This window comes from Podarcis pityusensis, assembly GCF_964106645.2.
Source record: "Podarcis pityusensis genome assembly, chromosome: 9".
NCBI classification, from domain to species: Eukaryota; Metazoa; Chordata; class Lepidosauria; order Squamata; family Lacertidae; genus Podarcis; species Podarcis pityusensis.
The window spans coordinates 27,460,586-27,479,759 of NC_138034.1; the positions used below are offsets into that span (position 1 = coordinate 27,460,586).

Genomic DNA, 19,174 nt, shown 5'->3' on the forward strand with positions numbered 1-19,174 from the left:
GCTCTGTTTAACCCTAGCAGGAGAGGGAGTGAAGAAGGATAAGTTTCCACCGTCTCTAACCTGGGAACGGGGTGTCAGAGACAGAAACTGTTGGAGTGGCTCACTGACTGTGAATGGAATACTTTGACAGATAGCTAATGAAGAGAGACAAATTGATTCTAATGTTGCCTTTTGCATTTTAAAGAAACAAAATATCTGAAAAACATCTGAAATATCTGGAAAATGAAAGTAACTTTCCTTTGCCTTTTTTAAAAAAAATGGATACAAAGAGAAATTGTCTCCTCTAGAGGGAGCTTGTTAAATTGTTGCTGCAGTATACTTGAGGATCCAACATCTGTGAGATTAAGATCGTGGGAACAGTCTTTTCTGACCTTGACCAAAGATGAGCTGGGAGGAAGACTGGGTGCTTGCTTTATGCAAAACAAATGCCTTGCTGGAACAGATGCACGAGAAGATGGACTTGATGAATGAGAAAATGGATTTGATTGTTGTGGTTAATAACTGTGGACAAACAGGGAACATTGATACAGAAATCATCCAGGGACCAACCTATGATTCTCTACTGACTGGGCAAGTGCAGATGACGACGAAGGAAGATGCGGTTGCACCTCAAATAATTCAAATGGAGAGACCCGAGGCCCTACAGGAGCATAAGCCGCTGTCATTGAAGATTGAAGTTGAAGTGGCCAGGGGGAGTTTGGAGATGAGGAGGTTCCTAACTTTGGAGAGACCTTGAAATATGACATTAAATACTTTTTGGATTATATCGAGGACTGTGGGGAGTGGGAATGTGGGGAATGGGCAGGCTGGATGAAGGGAAATGGAGACAATTTTGGGTTGGAATCCCCCAGAGACCTACTCCTCAATGAGAAAGGAAAGAAATTAAGAAAGAGACCAACAAAAGACAAGGAAAAGGGCAAATATAAACAAGAAGAAGAAGAACTGCAGAAGGGACATGGAAGAGACTTAAGGGCCTCGGACATAAGGCTTCTAGGTTGATGGACTAGATGGAATGGATAGTAAGGACTGACACGATCCGAGACCAGGAAGAAGGAGACGCTGGATGACGATTGGAAGAAAACTTATAAAGGAAACTTTTTATTTAGAATTAGCTTAATGAATATTAGGGAAAATGTTGGAATGAAACTATATGACTCTAGCAGAAATGATATCAGGAGCTATGTATATTTGAAAACTAAGATTTAAGCTTTAAGGTATTTTGGGGTAAGATAAGGTTAAATAAATTAAGGTAATTTGAATAACAGAATATGGGGAAAGATGGAAAGGACTTGTTGAGTTAATTATTAGGTTAAATTGTTAAGACATATTTTTTAACAAAAATTGAGAAAGATGGAAAGAATTTGCTGAAATAATTAATTAAACTAGAATACAAAAAGGGAGGTGTGAGGAGGTCAATGAAACAAGCAAATGGAAATTATAGATATGCAATTTGGGATTTGTGTCTTTTTTTCCCCTTCTTTTTTTTATTTTGCTGTATTGTTGTATTGGTTTTTACGTTCTGTGTTTTTCTCTTTTTTTATATATTGTAGTGTTGTTCTTTATTTTGTCTTTTTTTTGTACCGTATTTTTCGTCCTATAGGGCGCACCGGCCCATAGGACGCACCTCATTTTTTGGGGGGGGGGGAAATGAATTTAAAAAAATTATCCCCCCCCGCGGCTGCCCCCCAAGCCTTGCGCACACCTGCCCGAAGCACGGGGCACCCTCCGGAGGGCTCCGCGTGCTTTGGGCTGCAGGCTGCCGCCCCAAGCCTCGCGTGCCCGGTGGGACCTCCTGCCGGGCGCGCAAGGCTTGCGGACACTCGCCTGAAGCACGGGGAGCCCTCCGGAGGGCTTGCGGACACTCGCTGGGGCTGCAGGCTGCTGCCCGCAAGCCTTGTGAACCGGCGGTAACTCCCACTGGGCTTGCAAGGCTTGTGGATAGCTTCCTAAAGCCTGGAGAGCGAGAGGGGTCGGTGCGCACCGATGCCTCTCGCTCTCCAGGCTTCAGCGAAAGCCTGCATTCGCCCCATAGGACGCACACACATTTCCCCTTCATTTTTGGAGGGGAAAAAGTGCGTCCTATGGGGCGAAAAATACGGTAATTTTGAAATTATTAATAAATATTATATATATATATATATCTCGCAGGACAACCGTTCCCATTATTTCTCATTCTCCCAGAAGTTTTTGGCTATATGTGCAGTCTTTAAACTGTTTATCATATCCATTCTTAATCCTCTTTCGTCCAGCCTAAACAGACTCTGTTCTTTCAAAGTTGAGATTTGTACTCTGAGCCCTATATAGAATCACAGAATTGTAGAGTTTGAAGGGACTCCAAGGGCCATCTAGTCCAAACCCCTGCATTGCAGTAAAACGTTTCACTCACCTGTAGCTTCTAAACACTTCTAAACACACACACACACACACACACACACACACACAGCGGTAGTCCAGCTGAGAACTAACTAACTAGCATTAAATGCAGCAACTTCTTCCAGTGCACCATAGCCATGCCCTTCAAGTGTTTATTACTTTTGTTCCTTTAAGGAGGGTAGTTAAGGATATATATGTCAAATTCCATAAGTGTTGTATAACCTAGATATCAAAGTCAAATTATCAGCTTCTGTTCAGTCAATGGTGCTATAATTCAAGAATGCTGATCGTGAGATCGAAGTGTAGCTTTGGATTATATCTGGCCCTGTACTTTACAAGACAACTACTATAATTACTTGGCACATGTTCCTCACAAGAGGAATGAATGCAATATGTCATTGTTGTAAAATGCTTAACGGTATGTTTTTGTGCATAAACCCATTTTTTCTCCATAAAAATAATTTGAGTTTACTGAGTAAACTTGTGAAGCAGCATTTCTCTGTCATTATTATGTTATTACTTTTACTTTTATTTACTTGTATTTTGGTAGCATTCAGTATCTCCATTCAGGATCAGATCCTCATCATGATATTCAGTGTTCCAACATAGGGTGGGCTGAGCAGCAGTCCCTGTAGAGAAAATCACAACATCAAAGTTGCATTTAGAGGGGCTGAACCTTCTTGGAAACTGAAGGCATTTTAAAAGTACTCGTTCCTCATGGAATCCTGGCAAGAAAGATAAAATTGTAGCTATAATCCCGCATCCATTTATTCCATTATATTTACACACCCACACTGAAATACTGTTGCAAAATTTAGGCCAACACATTGGATTTTGGTTCAAACAGAATAAAAAAAGCAGTCTGTTACTATGTTTTATATACAACATATTGTTTGTGCCCTTAGTATTAACAAATAAAAAGAGATTTGCCACAATGCAATATGCCTGAGGCAGCCTATAAGTTACAGCAGTAAGATATTCTAAAACAAATGTACAATATTTTATTTATTGCAAATAATCTCATACATTCCCACACCCTTTAGTCAATGAAGACCATAACTATATTTCAGAAGAAAGGATTAATGATTAACACCATCCCTTTTACAGGTTTAGAATAAGTCCTTGTCCATACTTAATGCAATAATAAAATTCTCTTCAGTTGATTAAAATACGCCCAGTATCTAAATGACAGGGGTGGGAAAACACAGGCTCATTACAAATAATGCAGGACTGGTAAAGAATTGCAGAGAGTGAATTCATAAGGGGGAAGAGGGTTGTCAGAGCACCTCCTATCCATCAGGCTGCCACTACATTTGTTGAAGCATATACCAGTTCTTCTGGCTTTGCATGGCTTCCATAAGAAGCCACCTGAGAAAAGGTTAAGTCCTCTTCAGTGCTTAAAATAGCTAACAAGGCCTGATCAGAGCTCAATATAAGGCAGAGAGTGGAATTCTGATGATCAGCTGATGACACACTGCCCTCTTAGGTACTGGGAACCAGTCCCTGATCCTCTTCAGTTCCTCTGTTTCTCATCTGTACCCACTCTTCCAGCTCCTCCTTCCACTTATCAGCCTCCTCGAGTGCACCCTGGCTCCACTTTCTTCTTACAATTGCCTAAGCTGAATGTCTGGTGAAAGATTCCCACCAGCTTTGAGCACCCTCCCTAAAAGGCTTTCCACAGGCTTTTCTGGGAAGCTGGCTAGGTACTGACACTCTTCAGTCAGCATTGTAACTTAATCCCACCATCCCGCTTTGGAATGCTCCAAGTGGCTTCAAAGGTCATGCTCAGAATACGCAAGCTCATTACAATACACTGAAGCTGGAGCTGCAGCAGATACTTGCCCTTAAGGAGAACAGGCATTCAATGAATGGTGGGGTCAAGTGTTAACCCAACACTTTCTTGGATTTCTCTGGGTCAAGTTTTAGCCAATAACCTACAGAATGTGCAGTTATTCTTAAGTAGAGGTGAACTGAAACTAACTTGCTTACTTTGGAACCTTGTTTGCAGGCAGCAAAGTTGCACCCCTATTTTAATCAATGCACGAAGGGAGCTAGAGGTTTCCCCCTGACACTGACCCCACCCAACCATTCAGTGCTGGAAGACAGGACAGCATCTACACATTGCCTAGGCAACCAGACAACTCTCCTGATCTTCCAGCAAAATAGTAGTGATTATTGTGGCTGTAACAGGCATACAAGAAACAAATCTGGAAGTAAATTGAGTACTTTTTTCCAAGGGGATTTCCTACCCCACAAAGACCAAATTCCACCCCCAAATTTTTGTTGACCGATTATTTTGCTCAGTCCTGCTTTTAAGACTTTATTGACATACATAACCTGTAAAGTTTATAAGCAGGTTCAAGGTATGCACAATACCTGTTATAATTGACTCAAACACTTCAGTAAGCAATAGAGTTATCAGTGAAGATAACATTCCAGTGGTTTAAGTTTGGAGACATGCTCAGTATTAAGAATCATCTCAACACTTCTAGTTTTCTACAAGCAGCTCTAAGCAAGCAGATTGTGAATTTTTACATGCATCTTGAGGGTGTTGGATCACTGATTTAGCACATCCAGCACTCACAAACCCCTCCATCTCCAAGTACTTTCAAAATCAGCATTTCCCTTCATTCAGGAAACCCCTTGTCTAGTGATTTACTAACTGGGAAACAGAGCCCTGTGCTGGTGATTGTGTTCTACACATGCAATACTATTTAGCATGAGACAGTGGGAAAAACATACGGCAGAGAGACGGCGCTTAATTTCTAAGATATAAATACTGAGAAACCTGACCAAAGACATGCAGGCTATAGGAAAAATATAATGTTACTAAAACAAATGCTCGTGGTAATTTCTAACCTACAAAAGTCTGTGGTGAGAATAAGTAGCTTTAACCCAGAGACCAACATCTGTCTCCAGAGAAGCAGAATAGAAGTTAAATATAGATCCCCTAGTTCATGGCTTCAGTATGAGTTTAAGATAAAACATAGCCCAACTGTGTGGCTATATTGCTACAAGAGAAATAACTGAATGGTCTCACACAGACAACACCTGACCAAACTCCAGTGTCCCTTAGTTTCCCACCTCCAGATGTTCACATTTAGCACCCAGCTCTTGATAGTCATGCTTAATTTTTACAGCTGTACCAGAGTTATATTTTGATATTATTTCAAACGCTCTCTTCTATTGAACAGTAAGTATTTTTATATATTATTTTATATATACATTTTGCAGTAACCATCTTCTCAACTAAGGATATGCACGGTGTGTGTGTTGATTGCACAATGAACTGGTACCTGCAATGTATTGCTATTATTGCAAATACAGGGTTGAAGCCAAGGAAGTTTTACTCAAAGGAGACCTACTGATATTGATGGGACTAAGTTAGTTATGTCCATTAATTTCAGTAGGTCTGAATATGACCAGCTGGGTTGGATACAACCCAGAATATTTACTGACATAGTTTACATTTCTCTGCCTTAAAGTGTTGGGTACTTTCAGCTGTACTATACTTGGGCTAAGGCAGGCAGGAGGCCCTTACTGTTTAAAGTCTGGTGATAGCAGTGTGCACATTTATTCTAAAATGGTTTTAGTACTAGAAAGATTCAACATGAAGCACTGCAGAAAACTAGATAAGAAATGAGCAAAGGTTACATTGGTGGGGGAAGGAAGAGGATGGTGTGGTTTGCTAATGAGTAGAGATCTGAGACTTCCTTTTATATCAGACATAACCTGATTTATCAATCAAAGAAAGGGTTTGGTAGAGTTCCACTCAATTAAGTCATATAGTTTTGCTTTATTGTGTTAGAATATGATAATTATGATATCATCCATGCCTGGATTTTTTGTATTAGGGATTTGCCTAGTTGTTGATTTAATAAAGCTGAAAGGATTGCCTAACCAAATCAGATCTGTGTTAAATCTTTATATACTGACCTCATAGTGGCAAAGTAAACTCAGCACTAGACAGCAGACAAACCCAGACAGGAAGCAGCAATATAAATCAGATTCATATTGGGGAGGGAGGGGAGAGTAAGAATTCACAACACAATAAGGTACACAGTTAGTTAGTTACTTTCCTTTTTGTTTTTTTACTTTGAGACCTTCTGCACCAATAAAAACCTTACAATGTTGGCAAAAAACAATCCTCTCTGATGTTGGGTAGTCTTATAACAATCAATGTTTAATTATGTTGAACACCCAACCCCTTTTCTGTATGTAGGTATTGCTAGCTTTTCTATTGTTTGTCTCCTAGGATACCTTTTTATTGGACAGACAATTCCAAGATACAATAAAACAACACCAAAAACAAGTAGCAAGCAATAGGGCTGAAACTTAAAAAGAAGACAATAAGGCAGCTAAATGTCTGAGCAGTGAATACTACAATAAGCATTAAGGTCTACAGCAGTTAGGAAAATAGATGTCACCTCCAGTGACTGCTGAAGGAACCCTTGGGGTCCCTTCCAACTCTACAATTCTAGGAATCTATGAAGAAAAAGGTGCTTGAGACTGAAGTAAAAGACTGCTATGACCTGGATGGTATGCGATGGTGATGGAGACCCACTATAGAGGTGAGAGAGCAAAATGCAATTTTAACTAGTATTTTTCTCTCTATAACACTCACATTTTTTCTCCTAAAAAGGGGAAATGTCTGTGCGTGTTATTGAGCGAATGTGTGGTCCCTGGAGCCGACTGGCCCGAGTACAGAGGCAAAAATCAGGAAGGCTAAAGAGAGGAGGTTGCTGCTTTCCTGCATTCTGCCTCAGGGTCTTACTGCCCACTATTTTCGGTTGCTGTGTTTGCTCAAACTCCAACCCACCCAGCTCAGGTTCCATCGGCTAGGAGCGCAGCCGACAGCCACCACCTCCTCCTCTCCGTGCTCCGCTGCTGCTGCTGCTGCGTCCAGCATCGCAGGCAGCCGGAAAATGCAGGTGGGAGAGAGAGAGAAAGAAAGAGGGGGGGGGGAGGGCTGGCTTGGGGGGAGGAAAAACTTTTGCCTTCCTTTCCTCCCTCCCGTTAAACCCCTCTCCTGCATTGTTAGCCAGCTGCTTCTCCGCACACCCCTCTCGTGCTCCTTGTCCCTTCTGTGTTTTTCCTTCCCTCCCCACTTAAAACATGGTTACAAAGCACGGATCCACATGGATCCTCAGGAACTTTGCATTGGGTCACCCCAAATTCACCATCAGATCACATTACATGTCCATGGCTACAGCCTGCACCAAAAAAATCACGCACCCACTGTTGCCTGGGGCCACAATGGTGCAAAAACGTGGTTATAAAGCACAGATCCATATGGATTCTCAGGATTTTTGCATTGGGCTACCCCAAACTCACCGTCAAATCACATGTCTGTGGCCACAGCATGAAGCACAAAAATGATACATCCACTGTTTCATTCAGAATTTTTTTTTCTTGTTTTCCTCCTCTAAAAGCTATGTGCGTGTTATGGTCAGGTGCGTGTTATCGAGCGAAAAATACGGTAGTCTGGAGAAATCTACAATTTCAGGTATTCTTCATTTTATCACCTTTACCCCTATGCTTACAAATAGTATTGAATGGTGAGGGAAAGGGAATTAGGGATGATGGGCAGATCTGTCCTGAAACTTGGAAGTGTGTCTGTTGTTCTATTTCATGTGGTGTGACAGCTAAGGGGGCACTCAGACATTCACTTGTATACGGAAGAAATCTTGAATGGTGCTCAGTTTCTTGACTTTTTGTGGTTGTGGGATCTATTAATCCTTTTTCTATTACACTGGGAACATACTGTTTATTTAAGGTAAAAGGGCTCCAGATTTCCAGTTTTACTATGCTGTTAACTTAAACATATACAGAAATATCAGCTCTGTGTGAGATAGGACTAAATGTGCAATAATATAACTCTCTGGCTTTAAACCAAATCTTGGTTTCACACATACACCCTTTTAAGGTATAGTGGGTATCTCTCCATAACAGTTCACTGTGTACATAGTGTTGCTGATGCATGCAAGTTTTGAGTAGTGTCCACATGACGCTAGCCTCATAAAATTATGTTCATTTTATTTTCTCATTTAAACCAGATTTACCATTTCTGCATAAAATCATTTATTTAAAAACACATGGAAATAGTAAAGCCAGATTAAGTGAGAGAGGGGATGGGACAGGATAGTGTTTTGCAGATGACAATGTCATGCGGATACTGAAAAACTTGCAAACATGAATAGCTGCACCATGTCCACAACGAACTGTCTTGTGAAAGCGCCCAGTGAAAGTGGTTTGAACCTATTGACAGGCCCTGATTCTTCATGGATCTTCCTCTATGCAGTGCAAAAAAATCTATCCTTCCACGATAATATTTTCCTTTACTGTTGTCAACAAAACATGTGCAGAATATTAAAATCAGTATGCTTCAAAGCAGAATTTCAAATGTTTCCAGAAAACAAGAAAGTCTTATTTCACTGAGAAAAAGTAGAAAGTTTCAGCATTTACAAATTGCCTTCCATACATAAAAGGCAGGGTCTCAAAGAAGCCCTGGAATAACTGTGAATACAAGTTTATCAGTAATCCATCAGAAGCAACAAAATTCAAAGCTGATAGAGCAAAGAGATAATATATTCAAAGTCAAGTGGAACAGAAGCCAGAATGTTCTAGCTGTAATATTTTCCTCCATCACAACATCATGCTGACCGTCATGGGTCAGTTACACTCTATACAATCATGTGAGTGTTGCTTTGCATTTATATTTCTCAGAAGTCGTCTCTTAGGCCTTCAATTCTTTGTTTTTCAACAGCAATAGAACATTTTGCAAGGGATACCAACGTGGCACACAAATCATGCATTCAAAGCTCCATATAAACCTTTCAGAAGTAATTCTACACAACAGCCTGATTTTGCCAGGTGTTGAACATTTCTCTGAATAACAGAATGGCTGGAAAATGCAGCCTGCACCAATGTGCAAGTAAATATACAGTGCCTGACAAAAGTAATCCGAGTGAGAACAGTGAACTATATAAATATTCCGAGCTAGAATTAAAAACATGTATTCTAAAAGGAAAGACTGATCAAATCTGTCACAAAAAACAACAAAAGAGTAAACTTTTACTAGCAGCTAATAAAGCCCAGAGTTTATGGAGTTCAGTTCTAAAAATGGCATGTATTAGTTTGTTAGATACAGCTGACTAGCTTATAGTAAAGATTCAAGGAACTTATCTGAGAAATTTGGTTATTCTTGTATTGTACATATCCATTTTAGATGATAGCTGACTAATATTAGAAATTTATTTTTAAAAGTTTTATTTGCTATGGAGTCAATATTCTGTTTTAGATATGGAGATGGAGGAGAGAGATGAGGGAGAGAGAAAGTTCTATCACTTTAGGTGTGATATCCTATAAATGTGGTCTTTTTGTAAACAATACTAGAGATACTCTCTTACCAGGAAATACTTGTCTATAGTGTACACTTTCATCACTGTGGGAAGAGAAAAATTAAATGGGGAAAAAACACCTCAGATGCATAGCCAAAATATAATGTTGGGGAAATGTGAAGAAGCAAGGATATATAAAATTATGCAGTTGCTGCATGCTTAGCTTGTAAAATGAAACATTTTCAACAATCTCAACTGTGCAGATCTGGATCTTGGCCAATTTTTAAGCTGACGCAAGCCACTAGTAACAAGCCTATATGTAAAACCAAACTTAATGGATGAAAAAAGCAAAAGCTTCCAGCAGTCCACTGTAGCCAAACTGAGCACTCCCATTCCAAGTTCTCCCAGACATCATTCATAATATTATGATGAAAGATTATATGATCCTAGTCATATTTGTTATCTTCTCAGGAATTAAAAACCTATTTACTTTATCAAGGTACATGTTGTATGCAGGCAGAAATCGGCTTCTGTATGCATATCCCTAGCTGGACAGAAAATTGCATACAAAGATGGGTGTTGCATACTGATGCTCTTTCCAGGCCCAAAAGCTAGGGCTGCTAGTAGTCCTTTAAACACTGATTCTGTTGAGTCACTGCTAGGAAAGGCAGTAAGGTTAAGTCTTTGGCTGCTTTCCTTTCTTCTCACACAGTTGACAGTTCAGCTATTTCTTAAAGTGCTACACATGTGCAACTCTGGTGACAGCACATATCCACTGTTGAATCACACTCATTATGTAATATGCTTAACTCAGTTGATTATTTGAATTGACTGTAACGGATGGAGAGGGGAGGCCAACAGCTTGCTGAAGCAAGAATTTTAAAAATGGATTAATAGACAGTCTCATCTTTGTGTGTATGGTATCTTCACATACACAGATCAAAGGAAACCAGTGGATGTCTTTAGAAGTAGGACATGTAAGCTTTTAGTTGTGCTTGTTTAGGTGGATTCAGTTTCTGAGATAGGATGACTGAAGAACCTTTTGAGGTCACTTCTAGCTGTATATCCAAAAAGGTCCCATCAGAAGACAGAATTCCTTATGGCAGAAGGATGAAAAATGTGATTATCTCAAGCAGATAAATAAATGTGGAACCTGAGGAATGTCAGTAAAATGGGAAATTAAGCCATTGTTTCCAAGCACTAGCCAATGGAGGAAATTTGGTAAAAGTCTGCCAGATCAGCACAGAAACTTAGTCAACAGTTAGGCTGGATTGAGTCATGTAGAAAGGCCTGAGGTAAAAAAAAAAAAAAAGTTTCCAAATCAAGATTGTTCTCAGCAATCCAATGCTGTTCTGCATCTTACCACTACCACACAACTACCTTGCTTCTTCATTTCCTTTGCCTCGCCTCGTTTTATTTCACTCTATCTCTTTTACACCAACCTAGTTTTGTGTCATTCCCAAGACCTGATCCTCTGATTTGATGATTTCTATGGCTTCAGTGGGAAGAACTTCACATCCAACTGATGCACATAGAAACAAGTCTAGGACTGAGGCTATACAACCCTAAACAAGTCCTCACACATCCATAAGGCCTGCATCAAATTTTGTAAATTCCAGCTCAACTTCAAAAGTAGTCTATTAAATAGAGCATTTTACACTCTTTTAAAAAACCTCTATTGAAATTAGTAGGAATCTTCACTAATATTAATTTTCTTTGATATGCAAAATGTGGCTAGCCTATTTAATAGCACACAATATGGTGCTGCTAAACTGTGTTAGTACCTGTCAGGGAACTGCCATCGGAAGGAAGGGAGGTGAAGGGGCTCACACAGGTTGGGAGAGACTCAGCAGCTGAAGAGGGAACCAGTAGGGGAAGAGGAGGTGAGCTGAGGGAAAGTGAGCTGGAGGGATGGCTCAGAGACACTTCCAGCGAAAACAGTGGGGAGGTTTCAGGACCTCCTGTAGGGACACCCACTCCTCGCCGGAAACTGTCACGCAGAGAGTCCAGAAGACGTGTTTCCGTTAAGGAGCTTTTATGTTGGAAGCGATTCCGAAAGCAACCACTGTCGGAATCTGCTAGTGACTAGAGGAGCCATGTCTGAGGGGCTCCGTCACAGACAGAGGTTTGTGGACTTGAACAAACTCTGAGGGGATACGATTTTACGCACAAGCAGCTCATCATCCCATCACAGCATTCCGACAGTCTTTGAAAGCAGCTTGTGCAGGAGAAGGCATCATGAGCAACCCAGCCGGAACCGGAGAAGCAGGAGCTGGAGCGGGTCCAAGCCTGGAAGAAAGGTACCGGGTGTTGGAGGTCCAGCTAGCGCTGCAGACGGCGAGGCTTGAGGAGAGGAGGGCTCAGGATGCAGACAAAAAGGGGAAAGCCACCCAGCTCACCAGAAAGGTACCAGGATTGGTGCAGAAGTTTGGGGGGGAGCCCAAAGACTATCATGGCTTTCGGACAGAGATGCAATATGCCCTCAATCTGCAGTTTGATGAATTCCCTGACGAGGAATCACGAGTGGCTTTCGTGATTGGGCATCTTGAAAAGGGGGCGAGAGACTGGGTTAGACCCCTGATGGCAGAGAATAGTGACGTCCTAAAGGACACGATGAAGTTCTTTCGCGCCATGGATCTGATGTTTTCCAGCGATATTGAACAGGGAGTGGTGCGCAGACAGTTAATGGCTTGCAAACAGGGGAGCCGATCTGTCCGTGAGTACTGGACTGAGTTCACCATGCTGGTTCACAGATTGGGGTGGGACTTATCGGCGGAACCCATTCAAATGCTATTTGAAGAAGGGCTTTCTTCGGCTGTGAAAGACGAACTTTCCCGGGGCCCCAGGGCGGATTCTATGGACCAGCTGACCAAATCTGCGCTGACCATAGGAGCGCGCCAGGAGGCGAGAGCATTGGAGAGGCGGGAAGGGAAGGGGGAACGTTGGAAGGAGTTCCGCATTCCAGACATTCCAGAGCCAACTTTCCCGCCGGCAGAGCCGATGGAAATCGGAACAGCGCGCGCGCGCAGTTTCAAAGCCCAGTGAGGGGGGAAAGAAGGAGGGAAAAGGCGCCCGGAAATGCTATCTCTGCCAACAGCCAGGTCACTTTGCCAGAGTCTGCCCCCAGAGGAAGGAATGGCAAGGGATGGTGGGAGCTGTGGAGGGAAGGGAGGAAGAAATACCGGAGCAAGTAAAAGCCAACGCCTGGCTGCCACCGTCGGGGCACAGCAGCCAGGCCAAAGAGCAGTGAAAGTGCCCACGCCAGAACCTCCTAAACCCGCCCTAGTGATAGAAGTGGCGCTAGAGCTGCCAAACGGACACCCTCTAAAGATAAAGGCGCTGTTGGACTCAGGCAGCTCCTGCAATTTCATGAGCAAAGAGTTTGCAGCTGAACACCAGATACAGACGATCCCTTTAAGCAACCCCCTGCAGGTGACCACGATCGATGGCAGGGAGCTGTTGGGAGGAGAAGTCAGCTTGCAGACCGTCCCAATGATAATGAAGGTGGCAAGGCACACCGAACTGATAGCGTTTAATGTGGCCACCTTGGGAGGAGCTCCCATTATATTGGGGATGAGCTGGCTAGCGTTACATGATCCGCTGGTGGGCTGGCATCAGAGAGTGGTTTCTTTTGGTTCAGCACATTGCTTAGAACACTGCAAAGAGGGAAAGGGTTTGGCAGGGGCCCAAGCCACCCTAGCAGGGACTGAAGTAACGGAGAACGTGAAGGTACCACAACAATACGCAGATCTCCGCGACGTCTTCAGCGAAAGGGAAGCTGACCAACTACCCCCGCATAGACCCTTTGACTGTCAAATCAATTTACTCCCTGGGGCACAGCTCCCTGTAGGCAAGCTGTACGCCATGTCAGACAGAGAGATGCAGGAGCTAAGAGAGTTCATTGACAAGAACCTGAAGAGAGGGTTCATCAGAGAGTCCAGGGCGGTGGGGGGCAGCCCAGTGTTTTTTGTGGATAAAAAAAACACGAACAAGCCGAGGCTGGTGTGTGATTTCAGGGCCTTAAATGCAGTGTCAGAACCAGTGGCCTTCCCTATGCCCAGGATTGACGACATTTTGACAAGGGTGCGGAAGGGAAAGATTTTCACAAAGCTGGACCTAAGGGGGGCGTACAACCTGATACGAATAAGGAAGGGGGATGAATGGAAAACCACCATGTTCACCCCTTTAGGGGCATTTGAATATTTAGTTATGCCCTTCGGCCTACAAGCAGGCTCCGCATGCTTTCAATCGTTTATGAACCACGTCCTGGGGCCTTTGCTTTACAAGAATTGTGTGGCCTTCTTAGACGACGTGTTGGTGTATTCTGAGAATGAGGAGCAGCATGTGAGAGATGTCAGAGAAGTGTTGAGCAGGCTGCAAGCCAACCAGCTGTGGGTGAAACTGGAGAAGTGTCAGTTTCATACCAAGGAGGTGGAATTCCTGGGGTATCGCCTGTCAGACAAGGGATTGGCCATGGATCCCGGCAAGGTCCAGGCGGTGCTGGAATGGAAAACACCCAAAACAAGGAAGGATGTGCAGAGGTTCCTAGGATTTGGGAACTTCTATCGTAAGTTCATCCGAAACTTTGCCCACCTGACGGCGCCCATTACGGACTGTCTCAGCAGTAAGAAGAAGTTCGTTTGGACTGAGGAGGCGGAGCGAGCATTTGAGGAACTAAAAAGGGCCTTCACCTCGGAACAACAACTCCTGCATGTGGATTTACAAAAACCGATGAGAGTGGAAACTGACGCATCAGACAGAGCTATTGGGGCGGTGTTTCTGCAGCCAGGGAAGGAGGAGTCAGAGTGGAGACCGTGTGCCTTTTTTTCGCGAAAGCTGAACAAATCCGAGAGGAACTACACGGTGTATGACCGAGAACTACTAGCCATTCATGAGGCGTTCCGGAGATGGAGGCACCTGCTAATTGGCGCACAACATAAGGTGCAAGTGTGCACTGACCACAAGAACCTAGAGTATTGGAGGACGGCACGAGTGCTCAACCAACGGCAAGTGAGATGGGCCCAGGAGTTCTCCAAATTTAACTTTGAGATTTCTTACGTGCCAGGCTCAGAGAACATTAGGGCGGACGCTCTCTCACGCAAACCTGAATATTTGGAGGGGGAGGGAGCACCCGAAGAGAGACATGTCATTCCAGAGGACCGCTGGGTGTGTGGGGCGGCATTGGTGGGACAAAGAGAACTGGTAGAGGAAACAGAGAATGATTAATACGCCCAGAATAAGCTCAGAGGTCTTAGGGGTGAGGGAGAGGAACCAGGGGGTTTCGAGGAAAGAAATGGAGCTTTGTATTACAAAGGGGCACTGTATATCCCTGAAGGAGACTTAAGGGGGAGGGTACTCAAGCAGTTGCACGACAGCCCCACGGCGGGGCATTTTGGACAACACAAAACCATGTGGTTGGTCACCAGGGAATTTTGGTGGCCTAAGGTGAGGGAAGATGTACGGGAGTATGTAAGAGGGTGCGAGCAATGCCAGCGAGCCAAAGGGGAGAGGCGGGCGCCGGCGGGGCTATTAGAACCCTTACCAACCCCAGAACGACCTTGGGAGGCAGTGTCGATAGATTTTATGACTGATCTGCCGAAGTCCAAGGGGAAAACAGCCATCATGGTGGTGGTAGACCTACTAACAAAGATGTGCCACTTTGTAGCCTGCTCGCATGCAGTCACGGCGGAAGAGACAGCGAAGTTATTTGTAGAACACATTTTTAGGTTGCACGGGTTGCCATTGAGGGTGGTCTCAGACCGAGGAAAACAATTTACTTCCAGGTTCTGGAGGAAGCTCATGAGCTTACTGCAGGTGGAGGTCAACTTTTCAACTGCCCGGCACCCTGAAACCAACGGGCAGGCGGAAAGAGCAAACGGTGTCCTCCAGCAATACCTGAGGTGTTATGTCAATGACAGAGAGAATGACTGGGTAGAAAAGTTGGCGCTGGCGGAATTTGCCTACAACAATGCCGAGAATGTGTCCACAGGGATGAGCCCCTTCTTGGCTAATTATGGGTGTCATCCCAGGGCTTTCCCAGGGGGAGAAGGGGAGAGATGGAGCGTCCCGGCAGCCGAGCATTTTGTAGAAGAAATGGAAGCAATCCATCGTCAGCTCCAACTCAACTTAGAAAGGGCGAAGGAAGAATACAAGAGGCAGGCAGACAAGAACCGAAGGGAAGGTGAAACCATAAGGGTGGGAGATAGGGTGTGGCTGTCAACCCAAGGGTTGCCGTTCAAAGGAGGTTGTAAGAAATTAAGACCCAGGAGATTGGGTCCCTTTGAGGTCATTCAACAGGTCAACCCAGTGGCTTTCAGGCTCCGGTTACCCAACCACATGAAACTGCACCCAGTATTTCACAGGTCGTTACTGTCACCGTATGAGGGGGGACGAGAAGGGATGGCCACTCGGGGACCGGTCATAGAAGAAAGAGAATGCAGCAGCCACGTGGCAGAAATCCTCAACGCCAGGTGGAAGGGGGATCAGGTGGAGTATTTGGTAGCGTGGGAAGGAGAACCGGAGTCAGAAAACACTTGGGTAATGGCAGAAGATATCAATGACGAGGTATTGATAGAAACGTTCCATCAAAGGTTCCCAAGGAAACCTCAGCCTGTGGAGAGGTTCCGGAGGGAATACTTTGGGACCACCGATGAGGAGGAGGAGTTGGAAGGATTCCCGGACTCGGAAGGGGAAGGGGAGATGGACTCTGAGGAGGAGGAGTACTTCGAGACCAGGAACCGCAACAGGTGGAGAGAAGTGTTCGAGACATCGGAAGATGAAGGAAGTTCATTCCGGGGTTTTGCCTCCTCACCGCCCGTAGAGGAGGGGGCGAGAGGAGGTGAAGGGGGCCCTGGAGGGGAGGTGGATGTCAGGGAACTGCCATCGGAAGGAAGGGAGGTGAAGGGGCTCACACAGGTTGGGAGAGACTCAGCAGCTGAAGAGGGAACCAGTAGGGGGAGAGGAGGTGAGCTGAGGGAAAGTGAGCTGGAGGGATGGCTCAGAGACACTTCCAGCGAAAACAGTGGGGAGGTTTCAGGACCTCCTGTAGGGACACCCACTCCTCGCCGGAAACTGTCACGCAGAGAGTCCAGAAGACGTGTTTCCGTTAAGGAGCTTTTATGTTGGAAGCGATTCCGAAAGCAACCACTGTCGGAATCTGCTAGTGACTAGAGGAGCCATGTCTGAGGGGCTCCGTCACAGACAGAGGTTTGTGGACTTGAACAAACTCTGAGGGGATACGATTTTACGCACAAGCAGCTCATCATCCCATCACAGTACCCAATATGGTGCCATTACAACTCTTGTTAGTTAATCATTTCTGCACCTTTATCTAGGTGAACAAAAGCCATGCTGCTGAATCTGCACAGCTTCTTATTAGGAATTGGATTCTCATGTGACAGTATTACTGTTCCAAAACTTCATGTTCTGTTATTATTTTATTTTGTACTTGTATTATCATTTTGTGATAATGTAAAACAGCCATATTTTCCCTTTTGGAAATCTCCAGAATTATTTAAATAATACTAGGAGCACACACTTAAAGATCAGTCACAATTTCTTTTTTTTTAAAAAAGCAGATTAAAGAAATTCAATAATGTTTTCTCAATCAACAAGGCAAGATGCAAACTCTGTGTAAGTGTCTGCGTGTTTAAGCTGTTTATATCCAGAAATGGTGGAACAGAGAAAAGAAAATACTTTATTCTGGTTATAGCTGCACATGTGATCTGCCTTCTGTAAAATAGATGGCCAACTACACTTTCATTAAATTAGAACAAGATGACAAATATAAAATTTGCTAGCATGCACAGCAGACAAGCATTAAACATTATGGAAGGTTTCTACAGTACAAAAATGGATTTGAGCACCAGGGAAGAAAATATATTGAAAGTACTTTCTAATGAGTTTCATTCATTTCTCCTTCCCACGCAGTGGGACTTATAATGGCAGTACATTTGATATCTGATTGTGAATCTGGGGAAGCACGTACTTCGCAGATGTATTAACTTGAAAATATCGGTAAAAAGCAGACGAAGACCCATGGATGATGGGCCTTTAAGTTTGAATTTACAGTGGCAACGAGTACAATGGGTGACCAATGACACCACACAATGTCCATTTAATGCACTGCATTAAACACACACACACACACACACACACACACACACACACGAACTGCATGGTATATATTAAAAGTAAAACAAACAAACAAACAAAAAAGAAATCAGTTTGAAAGACAAAGGAAGCTTGCAATTGCTAACACAAAATGCTGGTGATAGCTATCTATCAGAAAGCTAAAACTACATATAGAATCATAGAATTGAAAGGGACCATGAGGATCATCTAGTGCAACCTCTTGCAATCTATTACTCAACAGGAGCTTGAATCCATTACTCTGAGATTAAGTATCCCCGGCTCAACTGACTGAGCTATCATGATTTTAAGAATGGACACTCCCAGCAAAATCGAAAGACAATAACTTCCTTAGAAGGAAATTAGTTAATTCACAGAACAAATGAGATTATTGTCATCCAAATTATTACAGTCTGATAACAGGGTTATTTGAGAAGTTGAAGCATTGTTCTGCTGACTCCACATCAAAATATTTTCTGTTATCAAAATAGACATCTATAAACTGTCTCTGTTGGACAGGAAATCAAATTAGGTAATAATAAATCAATCAAATGAAGCTAGGAACTAGATAATTCCATGTATTATGAAAAATAAAACCAATGAATGTTATTTAAAATAAACTGAGCTCTATTAGATAAAACTGAAGAAGGCGTTTCTGCAGTATGATGTAAGTCAGGTTCATTCATTCTGTAGAGCATCTATTGGGAGATGGCTGCCCAGATATTTTTGCTTCCATCATTGACTATGTAGAAAAACTTTGTGAAATTTACCCAGAATCCTGAAATGTTCCTCAAAGGACTCACAAATTGATTAATTTTTGATAGTGCATTTTAGAAAAGGTCCCACTCACAATCCCATTTCTAAAAAGCTCGGTGCATCCATTCGTTTTAGAAGTGTCGTATCAGGGATAAATCAATGTGTTAAGAATTGCTTGGTAATATTGTTGTGGGATTAATCTTACAGAACAGATCATCAGCACGATTACCTTTGGCATTCTGTGTGCACAGAGTTCCATTCTAAGCATGAAAAGCCTTCTAATGCCAACATAGGAGAGCTATATATTGAATGATCTGCCACCATTCAATATTTAATCCTGCAATTGAAACCACTAAAGGGATACAACAAAGTAACAAGATGAATGAATTGTGACCTCCAACTTGCAAAATGACATCCTGAACAATTTATCTTTTGGGCATGTAGTGCATCCCATGGCTAATATTTCTATCACTTCTCCCAAGTTTAGGATTTGTAGATTTGATCAATGCTACATTAGCAAAGTACCTGAGGTGACAGACTGGGAATCCATTGCTTATGCTTGAACAATATGCTAG

The 19,174-nt window shown here is 43.2% G+C and overlaps 1 protein-coding gene across 1 annotated transcript in view; it reads right to left on the reverse strand.

The window, feature by feature from the left end:
- Window positions 1-19,174, reverse strand: part of TENM3 (teneurin transmembrane protein 3) — a 974,114-nt gene that overhangs the window by 257,301 nt on the left and 697,639 nt on the right. The window contains exon 11 of the mRNA XM_081021657.1: window positions 2,910-3,002. Within this exon, the coding sequence (XP_080877783.1) occupies window positions 2,910-3,002 (93 nt within the window). The remainder of the gene's footprint in view (window positions 1-2,909; window positions 3,003-19,174) is intronic.